Source organism: Colias croceus, chromosome 22, assembly GCF_905220415.1.
Source record: "Colias croceus chromosome 22, ilColCroc2.1".
Taxonomy (NCBI): Eukaryota; Metazoa; Arthropoda; class Insecta; order Lepidoptera; family Pieridae; genus Colias; species Colias croceus.
The window spans coordinates 7,156,351-7,177,806 of record NC_059558.1 but is presented as its reverse complement, the minus strand read 5'-3'; the positions used below and the strand labels follow the sequence as shown (position 1 = coordinate 7,177,806).

Here is a 21,456-nt window from a genome sequence, read left to right as displayed (position 1 = left end):
TTCCGTTTTCTTTGGCAGAATGTAAAACATATTACTTATGTGTGAATCTCTAAAAGAACAAATTACTTTATATTTTAAATAAATAATTTATACATATTATATGTTTTAAAAATAATTTGATTTTAAATAAAACTAGTTTTTAAAGTTCAGTCGTTCTATTACCTCATATTGTTCAATTATTTTATATATTATAGTTACTAATGTCTTAAAAATATTAAAAAGTATTTTCTTAACTGTAGTGTTGTTTCTCTCGCACTAATGACTTCATGCGTTAGAGTGAGAGGGACACATAATTGTGAAATAATTTGCTTGAACATAAATGTTTTCTTGTAGTTTGATACGACATGTTTATTTTGGCTTGCACTATTAACTTTCTGCAATATATAAAAATATAATATATTTGATTTTATTAAATACTAGCGGTCCGCCCCGGCTTCGCCCGTGCTACATATTCACGTTTTTTCTACATAAGAACCATCCTCGAACTTCAAGGAATATTATAAAAAAAGAATTAACGAAATCGGTTAAGCCGTTCTCAAGTTATGCGCTTACCAACACATTTTGGGATTCATTTTTTACACGCTTTATATTAGCTTCACCTGTATGTTTGTTTGTAACCTTCTTGGACTTCTTTGGGCGCGATTTTGACCCACTTTAAACGGCCAGATTTCGTTCAAACTTTGAAGATTTATTGAGGACCGATGACAATACACTAATTTGATAAAAATTTCAATTTTTTAGTTTTCTATAAAAAGCGTGTTTTTTAGTTTTTTTTTAACTATTATTATTATAGTATAGAAGATTCAATTCGTATGATTAGCTTTAGCCCACGGCTTCGCTTTTATGATAAATTCTGTTGAAAATATTTTTTCAGTTTCTTTTTGTGCAGTTAAGTTAGATTTGAAGTTTTTAAAATAAATTAAATTAAAAAATTTCGTTATTAAAAATAATTGTTTATAATTAGGGTGCTTAATGTACAGTGCAAGTCTTACATTAATTGAACATTTAACTCTTTTCTTTTTATAATATATAAATATATAATAGACTAGCTTTTGCACCGGCTCCGCCCGTAAATATCTTAGCTTTCATACATAGTGCCTTTATATGTGTTTTGTTAATATCTTTATGAGCAAGAAAAGTAATGCAAAATTCTATATTTTTTAATATTCACTAAAAAAAAGAGATTTTTTTATTTAAAATAGTAAAGTATTGAGATTATTCAGATTTAATATTGAAGTATTTTTAAACGAGTAATAGGTTATTGATTATTCTGCTCATTATTGCACCATACGTTTGTCTCTTTCTCTCGTTCAGAAATTTCAATATCAGAGCGAGATAGCTAATGTTAAACTTATCGAAATCTCATAATCTATCTCTGTCTATTCAATAGCGATTCTGAATGAGAGATAAGGACAGCTATATATACGTAAGCAAAATGTATTGGCTCTACGCTTTACATATTATAGTTTAACAATGATATTATAAGTAAAAAGGTGTAGATTTGTTATTAGCGCTTCGGGAGTGGCACGTCGAAATGTGGCTAATAAGCATTGAGATAATATTACTACGTATGGAGGAGACACCACGAACAAAATCTGTGCGGAACATATTAAGTGATGTAGGCGGTGTCGTCTCCATATGTATATCTCAATGCTAATAAGCCATAATTTCCTTCAGTTGTCTCTTTCGCTCGCGATAGTTGAATCATGCCATCTCACTTTGACGTTTTTGAAGATCGAATATGGTGTAAGTAACCTGTCTATACATTTTTACTTATAATATCGTAATAGTTTAAAAATTTAATTCAATTATTGAATCTAGCGTTGATTCTTATGCTTGTATAGGCCTTAATCTGAGCAACTACCGAATAGATCCATATTTCGTTGTCTCGTTTACATTGGCTTAGTTTACTAGCTTTACTAAGAGATAGTGCGACACGCTAGTAATAAGTGCATAATATTATAGTGTAATGTTTCGTTACGTATCGTTCACAATGGCTTAGTACTAAGCGAAAATGCTAACTCACTTATAAGTGCACCTAGTAAATAAAAGACAAATACGTAATTTTGTGATATAATTGAAAATAGTGCAGAACTTTGCAACTAGTAACATTTTATAAATAAAGTATCTACTCCTTCACTTAAAAGAAGTAGATAGAGCGTTTGCAATTTTTCAGGGCAAAATTTCATTCATGGCTCTTCCAAATACTTACCTACGTTATATACATATACAGGGTGTAATCGTTAAGTGTGCACAGGCGATTATTCCGTAACTATTACAGATATCAAAAAACTTTAAACTGATATCGAAAGTATTTAACCTAATGAGTAAAATGGCCATAATAATTTTTTAAAAATAAAACGAGAAATATCTAAAAAATTAACTTAAAACCCTCCCATACATTTAGTATGAGATACGAATATCCCATGTACATGGGTTGATCCAAAAGTAATGATAATCAATATTAAACAAGGTCATTACAGTTATAATAATTATGTAACTCTCTAGATAGTCTTCTAACTAGAAAATATACTTCAATATTTTTTTTCCTAAACTTAAAAAAAAAACTTTGACTTCATCCACAAAAACCCCTCCACGCGGCCATCACTTCGCTGTCGTCTTAAAATAATTTATTGCTAAGAAAGTGTTTCTTGTGCCGAGGATAGAGATAAAAGTAAATAGGAGCAAGATCTAAAAAATAGGGTAGGTGTTCAAGCATTTGGAATGCCGATTTTTGAATGGCAGCCATCGCAACTGACGCTTTGTGATCTGGTGCGTTGTCTTGGTGAAACAGCGTTCAGGTCCGCAGTTTGCCATGTCTCTTTTCCTTGCTAACCTACCGCAATCTTTTAATTTTGTCTGTTTAGTAAGAGCCCAATAAAGTGGCTACCTTTTTAAAATATTCCACCATAATTATTCCTTCAGCGTCCCAAAAAACTACCGCTTTAATCTAACCTACTGATTTTCACTTTCTTCATCGTCACTTTGGAAGCTCGCATCCAGGACATTGATTGTTTTTTTGGTTTCAGCATAAACAAGGTGAACTCGGGTAACGTCCATGATCACAAAACGTGACAAAAAATTATCCTGATATCATTAAAAATTTAGAAATTTAACTACCTTCTACATGTCGAATCGTTGTTTCTTCTTTCCGTCGGGAAACATTCTGGCACGCACGGTTCACATTCAAATTAATGTAAATAATTGGAAACGTGGTCTGTTGATATGATTTTTTTGTGATTACTTAGTGAATACATGAGCAAGCAAAAAACATTAATTTTATATTTTTATGTGTACAGGAAATACCCAAGTATCATTACTTTTGGATCAACCTAGTACATTTATTATGAAAGATTTTAGCTTTTTCTTTCTTTTTTTGGTTTTCTGCTTTAAATTACTTCGCAAATTTGAAGGGAAGTTCATTTAGAAACTGTAATTAGAGCTCCTCATTGTATTGCACAATGAGGACATCACTTCGAAAATCTGCTATGAATACAAAATGTATGGAAAATAAAATGTATGGGAGCGTTTAATGTAACATTTTTGGATATTTCTCGTTTTATTTTTAAAAATTTATTATGGCCATTTTACTCATTAGGTTAAGTACTTTCGATATCAGTTTAAAGTTTTTTGGTATCTGCAATAGTTACGGAATAATCGCTTGTGCACACTTAACGATTACACCCTGTATAATCTATGCTTGTCTCGTCTGTTCTAAATGTCATATATTTTTATGATAGTTATATAAAAATATTATAGTCGAGCAAATTTAATAGGCAACATTTGACGTCTATCAATTTTATCTTCGAAGAGAGGTAACCTGCTTAAAAACATCGATAAAAGTGAATTAATCGATACGGATTTGAAACATTTGTAAATCGAATTTATTAATTTATGATGATTTTTATTCACAAGTAATCAATGCATTCGATTCTAGAAGTCAGATTTCGATTTTCAGAGTAACGTCTCTGGTATTTAAAAAGAAAAAAGGTTTATTGACACAAAATTGTAGCGACGTCAGTTCTTCAATTCAGAAATTGTTTATTATGTTTAGTATGGTTTATCAGTAAAATGAAATCTTAAAATTACTTGTATCGGTCATTATTATTCTAAATATGTAATCATAATTGAAAAAAGTTAAGCAAATGTGCAGTTCTAACAAAACGAAATATAATGTTATTCTATGTCGTCGTTACTAGGTTACGTTGTTGAATTTTGTTGAACTGTCAAATGTTGCCTATTAAAATGGCTCTACTATAAATGTGCTTTAAACGTAAAACGGAATATGGTGTCCTAATTATCTATTGGGTGGTTTCTCGGAGGAAATATTGATGTAGAGTACAGTAAAATTTGCTTATTTTTCGTATATAACGCATTGTATATAAAATATTTTTTTGTTTATATAAAGAAACGAGAAAACTATCCTTTTTGCTTATGAAACAATAAAAAATAAAGAGACTTATTACATCATTATTTTTATTTTATAATTTGAAGCGAATTTTACTGTACCTGCCTTTGTTGTCGCTTTAAATTTAAATTTATAATCTTCAGTCGGTCTAACGTTATCATTAGTTATAACTAATATCATAAAATTGATGTTGTGTTTTATTTCTTAGTCTAAATGTAGTTTTAAAATTACTTATTTTGAGGGTACTTTCAAAATAAGCGCTAATAACTATCCACACCTTATTGTAATGTCTTGGCATCTATTTTTTTTTATACAAACTGTTTCAATAAAAAAATTAAGTATGGGAAAGCTCCCATTAAACCTCATCACTCTATTTGTTTTTTTCGTATGTTTGTTTTCAAACCGACTGAAGACATCACTATATCTACTGCCAGATTATAACAGAAGTTTATTGTAAATACATAGCATTTAGTGAATAGCACCTTGTAAACGCTAGTGCACCAAATATAAGTGATGTCTGTTAATGTAATAGAAAAGATAATAAGTAAATCAATAAACTGAGTAGTTACTGGCATAAGGGCTTATCGACGTTTATTATCTGTGAATATTTACCACAGAGTACAAAGAAACCAACAACCTTTATGAAAAAATAAGTCGTGTTTCATGTGTTCACTTTACTTTTTTACCGAAAGGATTGTAAGAATGGTGATCTTTCTCCAGAATTTCGACATCGGTGGCCAATCTGAAATGAGATGGTTACAAAATTTACCATTTTATTTGTTCTTTATAAACCGTAGAATATTATTTAGTTAAATGAAAACACAAATAACAATAATGCATGTATTTTAACAGTATTAAACATAGTCAAATAGTTCTAGTGTGACGTTATTACTTTTGATTTTTTAAGAACCAACCATAGAGATTTTTATTTATAGAAAACTTTTTTGAATTTAAACTTCTCTTTAATCGTAAAAATTGTAAAACATTACATTAACCGACATCACAAAATAAGGTATTATAAAAGGCCAGAACATAATTTGTTTTTATTTATATGTGTTTGTTTACAATTAGTGACTTCCATTACTTTAGTATCATGTTTGTGATAATTTAACAATGTTGTGATATTCAATAATTATTTTAACTGTTGTCTTGTTTTATATTTCAAATAAATTAGTACGAAAATTTCGGATTGTTTGATTTTTACCCTAAACAGAAAGTACAGTGGTAAATTGAGAAACCAGTACCTTTATCTATATTTTGTAGAATATTAAGTACCTAGGTATGTAAGGACCGCATTTTTAGCTGCTCTCATGAAATTTGCGCATAAATATAAACTATGCAGATAATAATGGAAGCTGATCTTTTACTGCAATAAAACATCTGAATTCTTATTCCTATGGGAGCTTTAAAAATACGCATTTATTTGAATCCCTCCATACTAAAATGCCTAGGTATTGTGTATTTTTTAACTCCATATAGGCCTTATTCATATAAATTTATAGTATACTAACATACATGCCGCGGCATTGCCCGCGTTTTTAAAGAAAATTCCCCTAGCAATGAGATATTTAACCCAGGTAAAAAGTAGCCTATATCAGTCTCTATACCTACTACCTACTAACCAGACACAAATCTCTACTAATATTATAAACACAGATTATAAAGCTGAAGAGTTTGTTTGTTTGTTTGAACGCGCTAATCTCGGGAACTATTGATCCAATTTGAAAAATTCTTTCGGTGTTAGATAGCTCATATTTTATCGAGGAAGGTTATAGCCTAAATATCATCACGCTACGACTAACAGGAGCGGAGCCACGGGGGTGAAACCGCGCGGAGCAGTTAGTTATATATATACAGACAGACAATAGACTCATGTAGTAATTATTTAGTAATATGTAGTAACTATAACTCGATAAAACTACAAAAAATCTATTTTCTCGATATGTTTGAACTACATATAGCTTGACCGCGACCGCTTTACCGCTGTATAGGTATGTGCGCAGCGAGGCGGGGGAGCTCGAGCGTACCGTTTCTTTCTAACAAGGACGAATAGATAAAAAACGACGTGTGTCACTCCGGGACTGCCGCGGTAAAGCTATTGCATGCTATGCCTTCAAGCCACACCTCCGCCCGTCGGAGTGGGGAGCGTGAGGTTTTTTCGTTACGAAATTTCTCGATTCGGTCCCCGCGCTCAAGGCCCGCGATAGAAGCTGTGCAATAGCTTACTTACTTACTTACTGGAGTGGCGCAGGGACCCAAAGTGAGTCCTCCGACAATAAGAGCCTCCATTTTAGTGCAATAGCTTAATAAAACAAAATTGTTTGTTCGTTTTATTTACAATATATTTGTCATACATTAATAGGTCTTTTACACTTATTTACACTATTATTTAGAAACATATTGTAGGGCATTTATGTATAAAAATTAAATAAGCAGTAAGAGGCAAAAATCATTGTGCAAATGTGAAAAAAATAACATAAATCGTTAATTACAATATCATCTTCTATCCTCAACAGATCATTGTATGTCACTAATTTTGCTCTTAACAAGGTAATTAATAATTATAAATAATAATGAATATAACAGAACAATTTCTAGTTTCTACTATTATTTGTTCGAGCATTAACCATTACTACATTATACATATACTCCAAATTGATTATCCTATATCCTATCTGATACTCTCACTTAACAGGAAATCTTCAATATTATTATTTTTCCAATTACAAAAATACTTAGTTAAGCGAAGTCCCATGTCCCCTAGTGGGGTAAGGGACAGATGCATTATTCATTCATCTGTTTCACTGATCGATTTCCTATATGGACAAGTAATTGTCAACCTTCTGTGTCCTGCCAGACTAAGACAATTTTTTTTACAAAAATACTTTCAATCATGTTGAATTTATCACATGTAATAATTTAAACCTGATTTTTCTTTAAAGAAATCTGTAACACATTCAAAATAAATAAATAGTCAACACAACCAGACCAAATAAAGACTACATTTTAATAGTTTAACATTTTACTTATAAATTTTAATATTTTTCAGTATTATAAGTTGTTTACAAAGATGTTCAGTTGAACTAGACAGTGCAAATAATTCATAGAAAATAATATGGGTACTGCTTTAATATTACATAATTGGTGGACAATTAAATAAATAAATAAAAGTAATTTCATCATCATCAATTTTTTAATGCATGGCGTCTAACTTTATGTATTTACGCATTAAACATACCATCTTTAATCAATGTACTTGCTCTAAATAAATTAATTGACCATTTATGTATTTAAAAAAAGACGTGTGGCACTCGAGGACTGGCGCGGTAAAGCTATTGCATGCTATGCCTTCAAGCCACACCTCCGCCCGTCGGAGTGGGCAGCGTGAGGTTTTTTCGTTACGGAATTTCTCGATTCGGTCCCCGCGCTCAAAGCCCGCGATAGAAGCTATGCAATAGTTTAAAAATGATTTTATGATTACAGATGACATACAAACTTTATTCTATATGCAAAATCAATGTTCTGGCTTTTATATCATTTGAATATCAAAATTAAGCAAAATCAATCAATAATATTGCAGATGATTTAAACAATTTCTTCCTCTATTTATAATTAAAATTCGGTTTTGGTGGAATTTACAACATCAATGATATTACATATCAATTTGCAAAAACCTCACTTAGCAACAGAGACAGTACTATTAACCTTGATCATCCTTCTCTTTTTCAATATCTATAAAACATATAGATAGTCATAAAAATTTGAGTTTCATAAATACATTCGCACCAATACTACTTATTCTACCATGTAATGTCCATCAAAACAATTTATGGAGTATAGATAAAGAATTCAAACTCTCGTATAGAAAAGTGTCTGCTATATTGTATCAAATAAGGGTGGTGGTGTAGAAATAGTATTTATTGGGCCCTCTTCACAATGGACAGTGTTGGAGACGTAGAGCAATCAAAATAGTGTAGAAGGGCTGAATGTCTATGATCTGCTGTCATTGTACATGTTTATTCGTAATCGCCGTAATGGCGGTAAACATCGACTATTTATTGCTGGGCCAATGCTCTCGATTGTGAAAAAGGCCCATATCCTTTTATCTACACTCCATATCTTTTAATCAACACATTACACTCTTCTATCGTTTACAACTAACTTCACATCTATCCATAAAAATTCAGATGTGAACTCTGCACTCTTGTGGTTGATTCACGAATTTTTGTAACATTTGCTGGACACAACGCAACACCTACAGATTATAAAAGATTTATTTTATTACATATGGACACTTTTCACATAACTTAAGCACAGATCTGTCCTGCTTTCAATGCATGTTTCGCTGTATTTAAATGTTCGTATAGTTCGTATTTCATAAGTCCACCTTCGCACCTATATTACTGAGTGGTATTGCTTGTAACTCAGTCCGGAGGCACAGAAACTCGCCGGCCACACACGTGATCGCCGCACAGGCTATGTTCAGAGCCCACCAGGAAAACGTGGTTGGGAACATTCCGTTGTACAGCCAGCATACTAGCAGATGGAATCCGTAGTATGTGCAACTGAAAATATTGTTTTTATGTAGTTGATTTTACAAAATTTTCATTTATTACACATGAGAAGATTGAAATATTTAAGTTCGAAAACTCAAAATATGCCACAAAAATAGATTTTTCAAAAAGAAAAATATTTTTTTAGGTTCTATATCCTACTATAGCATTCATTATTCATACTAAAGCAGTAGTTATTTGAAAAAATTGTAAAATTTTTCTTCACGTGAGTTAGAATTATAAGTGCAAAAATGTTGTAAATTTATAAAATACTTACATCTGATTTTGAGTAATTTGTTCCAATTATTTTTTTATTTATTTATATATATGTGTTACCGGAAATGTATGTAATCCGTCATTGTATACAATTCCTAGGAAATGTATAGAATTCCTAAAATCGTTCGGAAATGTGTGAAATAAATTATTTTATACACATTTCCTAGGAAATCTATACATTTCCTAAATAGCTATCGGAAATGTAAAACATTTAAAATATTATGATATGTCGCAGGCAAATTGTATATAATCTGGCCGTTTACAAACGGTCGGCATTTTGTAGTAACTATGCCGATAATTCGTAATCAGAAATTTTTGGTTTGGATAAGGGGATGGATTAGGTTAGGTTCGTGTTTTTTAAAACTACACAGAAATAGGAGCCCCACGAAGTGGGGCTCCGTCGGCTCGCGACCGTCTTTTTGTAGAATTTGGGAAAAAGACGAATTTTTGGCATATTAAAACAGCTAGCCGTAATGTAATACGGCCGATTGTAAATCCGACTGCGCCAAATATACGCGAAGACAGCGGGACGAGGGGACTGATTACTTGCAAAATGAAAATTTTATTTTATAAGAATAAATATAAGTTGATTTTATGATATTTACATTAAAAGTTAGATAGTAGAAATAGATAGAAATGATATAAAAGATAGATAGAAATGTATGAAATCAAGGAATTGTATACAATTCCTTGATTTCATACATTTCCGGTAACATATATATTATATCCATTTAATTACCTGAAATCCAAGCACAGTTTAGTCCGTCCCACTAGTAACCACAACAGATATGCACCAATAACTGCATTTATAACAAACGCCAAAATGACAGACCTCCCTTCATTGTCTTTTACATGGATTTCCTGAAATTATGTAAAAGGTATTACGATGACATAATATACTAAAATATTTGGTTACAGTTATTGCTCATGCTTATTCTTATTAAACCAATATCATTTATATTCAAATATATAGTTGAGGATCAACCATACCACAGAGAGATTGACCATACTCAAATATAGTAATTTGGTTACTGTAAGGATCGACGCAAACGGGCCACCAACCACAGCCACTACTGGCCAGCGAGAGCCACTTGACACTTTTTTAAATATATCACTTCTATAGCAAGTGGTCGCCTTCGGCTACACGTATGCGGTGGGTCTATAAAAAATATATGGTAAAAAGTGTGTAGTTGCTGTCACTAGCCACCAGTAGCTATGGTCGGTAGCCCGTTTGCGACGACCCTAATATTTATTTCGCAGAATCTTATATAACTTACATGATACTCAAATATATGGTCGAGGGTCCTCGTTGATCCCGTTAGGTCCTGCATAATCGCGACAAGAAGACACAATGTTAAATACATTACACTCTGCATGGCTACTATTTGTGATATAATCAGGCATGGATCCCACTGTGTGTACCGAAAGGATCCGGTTAACTTCTTTATTTTGGACATTTTTGCCATTAAAATGACTTCCTTGTATCATCAAAGTTCTCTATGTAGGCAAACGTTTGCACAGCTGTTTCGTCATAAATTCGTTTCGATAGTTATGCCACATATAAAGGGGAAATTGTTATTCCAAGAATATAAATACCAATCAATAGTTTAGATATCAGATTGTGCCAAGCCGATCCAAGAAATTATTTCATATTCGAAATCGTAATTCGCAAATCGCAGTTCGAGCGGTCGAGCCTCGAAAAGCAAAATAATATCACTTCACACTTGACATTGACAAAATAACACAGAATCACAGCACAGCACAGAGCACAGCACAGAATATTTGACAAATTAGTGACACATGTCCACCACAGAGCATAATAAATTTACTAGCGATAGGGATGCATCAACTATCAAGGATGCATAAAACTTGCATCAAACCTTCATAAAACTTTAACCACAACAACTTTTACGTTTGTGAATCATAATGAATTATAACATACGAAGATTTTGACTTTTACCCACAGACATCCAACAAGTAATGTTTCTCTGTGCTTTTACCACATTATACATATTATATTATTCACAATAATATAATACCTATTCATTTCCATTATCAATTCCGTATAGGTCTACCAGAATCTGATGGCATATTTATATTTAAGAAATAAAAGATTTTCATGTGGCAACTTATTTGACAACTATCAAATTGGTTGTCAAATTATTTGTCTTTTTTGCAGTTGATAAATAATTTTTAGGATTTTGTCTAAAAAATCTTCGAAAATGTCGAAAAAGCCGCTGTGATCACAAGCAAGAGGTGTTGTTTATAATGTGTATAGAAAAATATTTGATGAAGAAGGGTCAAACACATCACAATTTTCAATTTAGAAGATTTTATTGGTAAATTGGACTTACCCGCTTTGATACTTTTAATTAAAAAATATTATATGTAGGTAACTATAATATTGTTTGTTGATTGGAATATAATTTTATGAAAACTTATTACAGGAGTTTCCAATACGGCTATTCGTCAAGTCCAAGCTGTCCAAATCAATTTTATAATGTGTGTATCTGTTAATAGTTACGAAAATAAACATAGTTTTATTTTACTTTTATTTTATTTTACAAAAAATTATAAGCAGTCTAGTTTTCTATCGATATAACATCGATATTTTCACATGGCATAATGACAATGAACATACAAATATAGGTATGTGTAAATAATAATATGTATTACCTGTGTAAAAGTAATATGTATATTATACATGTAAGTATGTACCTACATAATATTAAGTGGATATCTCATTATTAAGTACAGTATTGTCCACTTATGTAATGTGACTAATGATATTGAGAACAAACTAAAAAATAAGCAGTATCAAGATCGTTCAGTCCATTTTCCCTAGGGTTGCACACTCAAAATTTTGATTTCCCTAATTGCCATCAGATTCTGGTTTACCTATAATTAGGTAGGTACTTTAATTTTAGGTAAAAAAATCAGTAGTTATTAGTATTCAGAAAGAATTAGCTGGAAACATATAAGCGCTTACCAGCGCTTGTCAGCGCTGGTAACCTGCGCAGGAAAATATATGAACAGGCGCCGATAAGCGCTGACCGGCGCCGACAAGTTTAGACAAGCTTCAACACGCGCTGGTAAGCGCTGGGCGCTGCCATAATAAAATTTGTTTTAATCTGCTTCAACCTGCTTCCTAGTATAACGAACCAGCGCTGACAAGCGCCGGTAAGCACTTTTAAGTTTCCAGATTTCTTTCTGAATACGGCCTTACGTATGGCAGTAAATCTTTGGGGATTCCCCAATTATAATGCATTTTAGTTTATAATTATAGGTATCTGTTATAATATTATGTGTTTTTTTCTCTTCTGGATTTCCAATATTTTACTTTCAATTTTTCCTTTTCTAGACGTTTTGACTTTTGACCAAACATACATAATCAGTTCTCAATTCTCATACACTTGACATCATAGATAATACTATCTATATACTGGTTTCTCTGTCTACGTACTGTATAATACTGTATATTATATTATATGCTTCAAGCTTGACAGTTGACATTTCAAAAGCTTGTGTTGATGTGTTCAGTTGATGCATATTGCATCATGCATGTTATCAAAATTCAAAGTTGTTAACAAGTTCAAGTCTCAACAAGTGCTGCAAAAGATACTAGGTATGGAGTATGAGTCAACGAGTAGTGGAAACCATAGAACAATATGTTGGCAACAACCATATACACATACATAATATTAAACATACTATGAAGAACGTCTGCAAAAATATAGTATGGAGTAGAACTTTGACTGAAGCGTTTAGGACGAGAACTGAGAAGGTTTCTTACAAATTCCAGGACACAGATTAACCCGGTTCGTAAAAATTACTTAATATTATTATTAAAGCTTGTCATTAAATCGTTTACATATGTAATTTATGAATTTAGCGTGCATTTCACCCTCGATATTGAGAAGGTTTCTTACAAATTCCAGGCCACAGATTAACCCGGTTCGTAAAAATTACTTAATATTATTATTAAAGCTTGTCATTAAATCGTTTACATATTATGTAATTTATGAATTTAGCGTGCATTTCACCCTCGATATGTTTTCGTTCCCGCCAATTCCGTAAATTTCTAGAAAAAATGTCATCTTTGCATGGAGATTTGAAACTATCTAGATCTTTTAATATTATGGAATAGATTTTCATTTGGTTTGATATAAAACCAAACAAGGTGCCATAAGAATTGAAAGGTTTCAGATTTTTAATAGTACTTGTTTCATTATTTACTTGTATCTATAATTTATTAGCTTCTGTGACTGAATTTTGGTTGATAAAATATCATATTATGATTATCTATATATAAAACTCAAAGGTGACTGATATAGTGATCTATCAACGCACAGCCCAAACCACTGGACGTATCGGGCTGAAATTTGGCATGCAAGTAGATGTCATAACGTAGGCGTCCCCTAAGAAAGGATTTCCCGAAATTCTTGCGGGAACGGGGAAAAACGGGGATGCACGTACAAAGTCGTGGGCGGAAGCTAGTTTAATCATAAAACATGATTTACGCTATACCTTGTTAGAGAGCAATCAAACAGTATTGTAAGTATACTTTTTGTATGATGAAGTGATTTAAGCCAGACAATGGCTTGGTTTTCGGCATTTGTTTCTCAGCTCCCGCACTGCTTCCCCTCAGCACAGTGAAGCGTGAATCATGCTTAAATTATTACTATACAAATTAATTAATAACGAAATATTAATTTATTATTAACTAAAATAAAAGTTTTACATAACATGATTGGAATATAATTTTTTAGTAGCATTATTATATTTGTACACAATATATTATATCCTTTGAACATTTCAATTATTTTATGTGAATGTATCATTTACAGCAACAATGGATCAACCGGGGACATCAGTTCAAGAAGACAATATTGTAGAAGATTTAACAAATTGCAATGCCGACTCTTTGTCTAAAGAAATAATTAAAATATTTAAGAAACTTGTTGAAGCTATACAAAATAGTGATATATCAACGTTTAAAATTCTAATCAATACTCTATATACTGTTGAGAATAAAGTCGTGATACAGGAAGTAACTACAAGAAGCAAGTTTGATACATTCAGCTGCATAAGCAAATATTCTCAAGTTGAAATGCTTGAATATCTTCTTGAACAAACTGAGCTTTTGCCTTATCTGTCCCCGTTGGATAGAGCACAACGCAATCTAACAATAGAGAATACATTCTTCATCTGTATGCGAACTAGGAATGAAGTACTACTTGAAAAGTTCTACGACTATTGGGCTGGGGATCTTCATTGGGTATACAATAAAGATAGCAGTGTGAATGACAATGAAAATTTAAGTAATCTCTGTATTCTATTAAGCAGTGCTGAAGAAAAATTCAAGAGAAGTAATGCTATCAAATGCTGTAACCCACCAACATTGGCCCACATTAAAAGTATTGTCATTTATAACGAATTCCAAATTGATTTATATGAAAAATTAGGAGATATTAAAAAGAAAATTAAGGAATGGAAAGATATATCTGATTACAATCAATCAATTTGTCGTGAAATCTATCTAATTGAAGAAATTATTGATATTATTCTTGAACAACTTAATATTTACACTAAGAAGGTACTTGCTATTGTTTTAGACAATAAGAAAAAAGAAGAAGATGGTATATCTTTGTACTGGAAAGCACAAGCATTCTATATGTTCAAAACATTCTTTTGGAAAATGGACTACAACATATGTTTGTTAATTTTAGACAATATTCATTTATTAAAAAGAAGACTTATAATGGAAAACAATATGTACCAAAAATTAGAATCTAAGCTTTATCACTTTATTTATCATTTAAGGACGAAATGGACCTTTTATTTATCGAAAACTAGTACACTAAAAGGTGATATTATCTCGACAATTGAAAATGATGAGGTCCACATATATCAAACACCCAGTTCGGTCAATATGGGAGAGTTAATAAGATTTTTGGTGATGTACTTAGAAAGAGATCACTTTGTTAATATGTTACAACACTTCAAAGAAGAATTAAGTAAGCCAATTGTAGAGAAAAATGTTAGGCCAAAGGATTCTAAATTCACAGATGAAGAAATCCAATCACTTACACCATGTCCTGAAATGAGAGATGATTATTCTTTAAAAAAGATGTTTCGTTATCTTCAGGAACTTCCTTCTATGTCTGATATAAAAAAGAAAAAGGAGAGAGCGCAACTATTACTGGAGAGAATATTGCAAGTTGTTGGAGAATTTCTCAAAAGCACCAAAGAAAGTATGAATTTAGATCCAACAACGCGCGCTTTGATACTCGCGGAAGTACCAATAGATGCTGTGGATAGTCTTAACGATATAAGAGACTATCTCAGCAAGGCCAAAAAATGTAAAATTCTTTGGCGAATGGAGATTGCTAAACATGGTGAACACATTTTTGAAAAAGTCTTACAAGATTTGTTACATTTAAGGACGCTATAACGTATTTTTACAAAAACACGCTGTTTTTCGGTACCATTTTAACTTAAAGCAATTACACGTGAGAACATAGTAATATCTTAATTTAAAGATAATATATTCAGCTCTACGTTCATCTTATAAAAATTGTACGACGTCATACAAAATTGTCGCTGAAATACGTTTTTTCCATCACAATAAACGCATAAAATGCAAAAAATGGGGTCTAAACCGGTACCATTTTAGGAAAATTAAGAGCCTAATCTATCTTCTTAACTATATCTTATTGAGGGATATATAGTCCTTTATATATGGTGTAATTTTTATGAATCTAAATCAAAATTTTATTTCAATAATGAGCTAAATTAAAAATACTTGTCGATTTCTTCATACATTTTGTTCTCGCGGTTCGTCAGACCGCGCTCAGAAGCGCTCTTGGAAGGACGGGTGTATCGCTCCTCGTGCCAAAAATAAAAACGAAATAAAAAAGATTATTGTGCGTGCACTGTCTTTTTCGTGATTTGAAATATTTGATACTTTATATGAGTAAAGTTCTGTATACAAGTTTCATATTCCAATTATTTGTAATTTAAAATTATGTTTTTAAAATTACCTTGCCTGAGATCCTCTTTTTTATGGGTTGTTGAATAGATTGGTGGGGTAAAACAATTCAAGATGGCGTCGACGAAAATTTGGCTTTTTTTCGTGATGGGTGTCATTTTCATAGTTTTTGGGGTAGCTATTACCGAATATGAGGTCAAAACTGAAATCCAAGATGGCGCCGACGAAAATTTTACATCTTTTCGTCATAGGTGTCATTTTCATGGTTTTTGGGGTAGCTATTAACGAATATGAGGTCAAAACTATAATCCAAGATGGCGCCGACAAAAATTTTACATCTTTTCGTCATGAGTGTCATTTTCATGGTTTTTGGGGTAGCTATTAACCAATATGAGGTCAAAACTGAAATCCAAGATGGCGCCGACGAAAATTTTACATCTTTTCGTCATGGGTGTCCTTTTCATGGTTTTTGGGGTAGCTATTAACCAATTTGAAGTCAAAACTAAAATCCAAGATGGCGCCGACGAAAAATTTGACATCTTTTTCATCATGGGTGTCATTTTCATGGTTTTTGGGATAGCTATTAACGAATATGAGGTTAAAACTATAATCCAAGATGGCGCTGACGAAAATTTGACATTTTTCGTGATGGGTGTCATTTTCATGGTTTTGGGGTAGCTATTAACGAATATGAGGTCAAAACTAAAATCCAAGATGGTCGTCGAATTTCAAGATGGCGTCATGGTAATACTGTCGCGTTATGGAGCAAGGCGGCGATTTTGGTATCTATGAATCTCGCCCAAGAAGTTTCACTCCTGACACGTTTTCTCGGCACACACGTTCTTTTTTATTTTATTCTCTTTGTTTAAATGTTTTAGATAAACTTTTTTTTAAATAAAGTTTAGCGAATATATTTAAAGAATATATTTAAAGTTAATAATATCTGTCAGAATATTAACATTATTGCCACAGAGTTGCGTTTTATATTAAATTTCTAAATATGCATTTCAATGTTCTTTAAAATTGTTTTTTTTAAGATTTTCTACAAAACTGTGGTTGTTAACGTTTTTATTATTTTATTTAAGTTTACTTTAAAGGAGTAAGAAAAATATACCTAATTATCGACGGTTACATTGGGGATTTGGTAATAGCTGTCTCAAAAACTTTGAAAATGACACCCATGCCGAAAGACGAGTTTCGTCGACACCATCTTCGATTTTAGTTTTGACCTCATGTTGGTTAATAGCTACCCCAAAAACCATGAAAATGACACCAGTGTCGAAAAGATGTAAAATTTTCGTCGGCGCCATCTTGGATTTTAGTTTTGACCTCATATTGGTTAATAGATACCCCAATAACCATGAAAATGACACCCATGACGAAAATATGTAAAATTTTCGTCGGCGCCATCTTGGATTTTAGTTTTGACCTCATATTGGTTAATAGCTACCCCAATAACCATGAAAATGACATCCATGAAGAAAATATATAAAATTTTTGTCGGCGCCATCTTGGATTTTAGTTTTGACCTCATATTCGTTAATAGTTACCCCAATAACCATAAAAATGACACCCATGAAGAAAATATATAAAAATTTTGTCGGCGCCATCTTGGATTTTAGTTTTGACCTCATATTGGTTAATAGCTACCCCAAAAACCATGAAAATGACACCCGTGACGAAATGATGTCAAATTGTCGTCGGCGCCATTTTGGATTTTAGATTTGACCTCATATTGATTAATAGCGACTCCAACTCCTTGAAAATGACACCCATGACGAAAAGATTTCAAATTTTCGTCGGCGCCATCTTGGATTTTAGTTTTGACCTCATATTGGTTAATAGCTACCCCAAAAACCACCCACATTTGCAAATGTGTTTGCTACTTAGGAAAAGTTCAGATTTAAAGATATAGGTAATGTGAATGTGTGGTAACGAATTTAATTTATTTCCTTCCGACTGTTTCTCGAAATAACATACATTTACTAAGAATTGCATACAATGCCGGGTTTAATATATTGCCGGTAACATAATATTATGTATGATAATAATTCTTAAAAAAGTATTTTATACATTTCTTAAAAAGCTTCGATATTGTATACAATAATACAATTCATATTCAAATTGTTGTAAAATAGTCACACTTTTTTAAGTTGGTTGAATACACTAAAATACTTATAAGGATCGTACCTACTAATAATAGTAACAAAATGAATTTTTAAAGTTCCCAGTAATCTTCTGGAATCAATTTCAATAAAAATATAAAAAAAAATAATAATATCAAGTATGAAGATGGTCTATAAAATGGAATGCGCTATGTTTACGTCTTTTACGTGAGCGTGATGTTCCCGCGAACCACGTGGCGACGTTAGATACCTAAATTTGAGTAACGCAGATTTGTGACAGCGTCCTTAAGAGATGCCATACGAAAAGTGATTAGTATAAATAGATATTTCGTGAACAGATCCCTCATTAAGTTCGGCTTCAAAATTTTGTCTGATAGACGAGACGAGATAGAAGGTAAAATCGATTTGCCTAATTATTTATACTCTTGCTATTCACAGTTTCTGGGAGGCTGTATGTATCATTTGATGGAAAGAATATTTTTAGATAGATTTTATACAGAGACATGGAGTAAACATGGTTTATCCAGAAGCCTTATGATAGAAGTTGGGCATATTAACCATGATTTTAATATGCTTAGCAAGAAAGATGGCCAAGAAATGAGGAGAATACGTATGTTTTTGACAAAAAAATTTAGTCACTATGAAAAAGTAATAAATGACTTACTCCAAAAGGTAATATATCAGAGCAATCAATGGACAAATTTGAGAAATAGTTTAGCTCTTGATACATTAAGTGATTATCCAAATTCTAAAGATGTTATAGATTTAAAACATCTTTTAAACTCCGCAAATAATGCTGACATTCGCGACACATTATCCAATTTTATTGACAATTATATAGATGTAGAGGTGTTGTGGGACACTATAGAGAGATTATTTGAATTCTTAATTATAAAGACAAAGAGTTTTGATGACACCAGTGCAGAATTAAAATTCAGCATGTTTTCTTATAATTACGAACAACTTTGTCGCAATGGATACAAGCATAAGGACATGAAAGATAATGTTGAAAGATTACTGAAGTTAATAGAACAACATTGTTCGCCAAAAGCTCAATCGGCAAATATAAGTGCTGTTCACACATTTGATGGCATAAAGGAATTCAATGCAATTCTGAATATGAAACAATTCATAACCCAAGAGGAAATTAAATATATATCCAATAACATTCCCAAATGTCATAAGAGCCAAAGACCAATGTTTTGTAAAATTGGAAAGAGCTTTTGTGCTGATATGGAAAAAAATATTAAAACCGCATTGGCAATTGAGCCATTTGATGAACTATCAGCGAAAATTATTCATAGCTTGCATGTTGCAGATCGAGAACCAGAATTATTAAAGTGTTACTTGGAAAGGATAACCTTACTTTCAAATATAATAAATAAGCAACACCGTGACCTTTTAGTAGTACAGTATAAATATAATGCCCAATTTAGAATTTGTTTGGAAATGATCCTAATTGATCTGCTTAACATATCGGCTAAATGTAAGCGAATAGAAACAATACAGAAACAGAACAAATTACTGACTGAAATCAACATGCGTAACGTTTTAGCGCACGGTAATGCTTTGCTTGAAGTAATCGGCGAAGTTTTGGACACAAATGATCTTCCAGGAGAAATAATAAACAAATCATTAGAATTTGTTGAAGACTTGGAATCAGTACAAGCAATTTATGATTTAAAAAGCGGCGGATTTTGTTTTGAAAATATAGACAATGATGGTAATTTCCCTGATACTGTCAGTATTACTGACACAGAAAAAGAATTATTTCAGAAATTTAAAGAGTCCAAGCATTGGAGAAATTATTTACAACTAATCCCCGAATACGTAGCGCACACGTGGCGTATAAAAAAGCAACAGAGAGAAGAGGAAACTAAAGCGAATTTGAAACTTATTGAAACTGTTAGAATAAACGGTGATATTGATAATTTGGCGAGTATTCTGGAAAAAGTAGACATTAACTATGTCGATGACAACGGCAATGCAGCTATTCACTACGCTGCTATGTACGGCAACCTGGACATTATGAAAGAATTGACAAAAAATATGGCGAATATTAACATTAAAAACGAAGATAATAAAATGACGGCATTGCATTACGCGGCTCTGAAAGGTCACTCTGAAATAGTTAACTATCTAGTCGAGTGCGGTGCTGACATCGAAAAGGACAAACAGGGACACACCTATAAAGATATCGAAGAAATTAAGGCTGAGGCATCTAAGAAGAGAATGGAAGAGAAACCTGAAGAGATAGAGTTGGAGGCTGGTGATTTTAATATATTTGGTATGGACGATTAGAGTGCGCTAGTCACAAATACACAAAATAAATGTTTTTAATCGTTTATTAGGAGATTTGAATGCAAAATCAAGTTATAGAAAATTCGCATAATATTGCACGCCTCATAAGCGAAGCGTTGAGGTGGGTACTACTGTCACTTCGCGCAAAACATCTGATTTTTCAAACTTAAAATGTCTTTATGTATCATACATTGCACTTGTAAGATAATACATACACACACATATTAAGAAAAAACACTATTTTTAACATTCATGATATTTTTGATGTCATTTTTGTTATTTAAACTAGTTAAAAAACAGTTTAAAAAAGTTCTGTCTTGGACGTCCGTGTGTCTGTATGTGCGGAGGATTTTCTTGTTAACACGATAGCGACCGAAATACTTTACTAATCGAGTCTTTTTTTTTTCTCTTACGCTTGAGTATGCTTAGGAATAGAACCCTTTCATTTTTCAGGGTCTGATTCGATGTGGTTTAATTGTTATTAAATAAACAAAAAAAAATATCGACTGTTCTCCATAATTTTAGTATATCTATATATATTCTTTATATTTTTATTTATTTTTTTATATTTATAGTGTACTCAAAATTCACCATTATAAAATCGATTCTTTATAATATAAGCCAAGGTTTAAAAAAATAAGTTGGTAGTCAGTCCCTTAAACCTGCGCAGTTTCACATCTAGGTGGGGCCACAAGAAAAATAGCTCAATTATTACGGTACCGCTTTCTTTACTTTTCCAACTGTTTTATTTTATTTCTTTTTTATATTTATAGTGTACTCATTATAAATAATCAATTTTAT

At 32.0% G+C, this 21,456-nt stretch overlaps 2 protein-coding genes across 4 annotated transcripts; one reads left to right on the top strand and one right to left on the bottom strand.

Moving 5' to 3' along the window:
- Positions 1-7,587: 7,587 nt before the first annotated feature.
- On the bottom strand, positions 7,588-10,942 carry LOC123701684 (protein SYS1 homolog). The gene is made up of 3 exons (XM_045649186.1): positions 10,515-10,942; positions 9,977-10,098; positions 7,588-8,973 (listed from the first exon to the last, which is right to left on the bottom strand). Exons 1-3 carry the CDS (start codon positions 10,701-10,703, stop codon positions 8,784-8,786), a joined length of 501 nt encoding a protein of 166 aa, XP_045505142.1. The 5' UTR covers positions 10,704-10,942; the 3' UTR covers positions 7,588-8,783.
- Positions 10,943-12,841: 1,899 nt separating this feature from the next.
- On the top strand, positions 12,842-20,744 carry LOC123701683. 3 transcript variants are annotated; one of them, XM_045649183.1, is made up of 3 exons: positions 12,842-13,055; positions 14,085-15,675; positions 18,639-20,744. In XM_045649183.1, the coding sequence occupies exons 2-3, from the start codon at positions 14,090-14,092 to the stop codon at positions 20,653-20,655; spliced, it is 3,603 nt and encodes a 1,200-aa protein (XP_045505139.1). In that variant the 5' UTR covers positions 12,842-13,055; positions 14,085-14,089; the 3' UTR covers positions 20,656-20,744. The 3 variants fall into 3 exon arrangements, with proteins under 3 accessions (XP_045505139.1, XP_045505138.1, XP_045505141.1); XM_045649182.1 differs by having other exon boundaries at positions 14,085-15,681; positions 18,645-20,744; XM_045649185.1 differs by lacking the exon at positions 12,842-13,055 and adding an exon at positions 13,151-13,191 and having other exon boundaries at positions 14,085-15,681; positions 18,645-20,744.
- Positions 20,745-21,456: the final 712 nt, after the last annotated feature.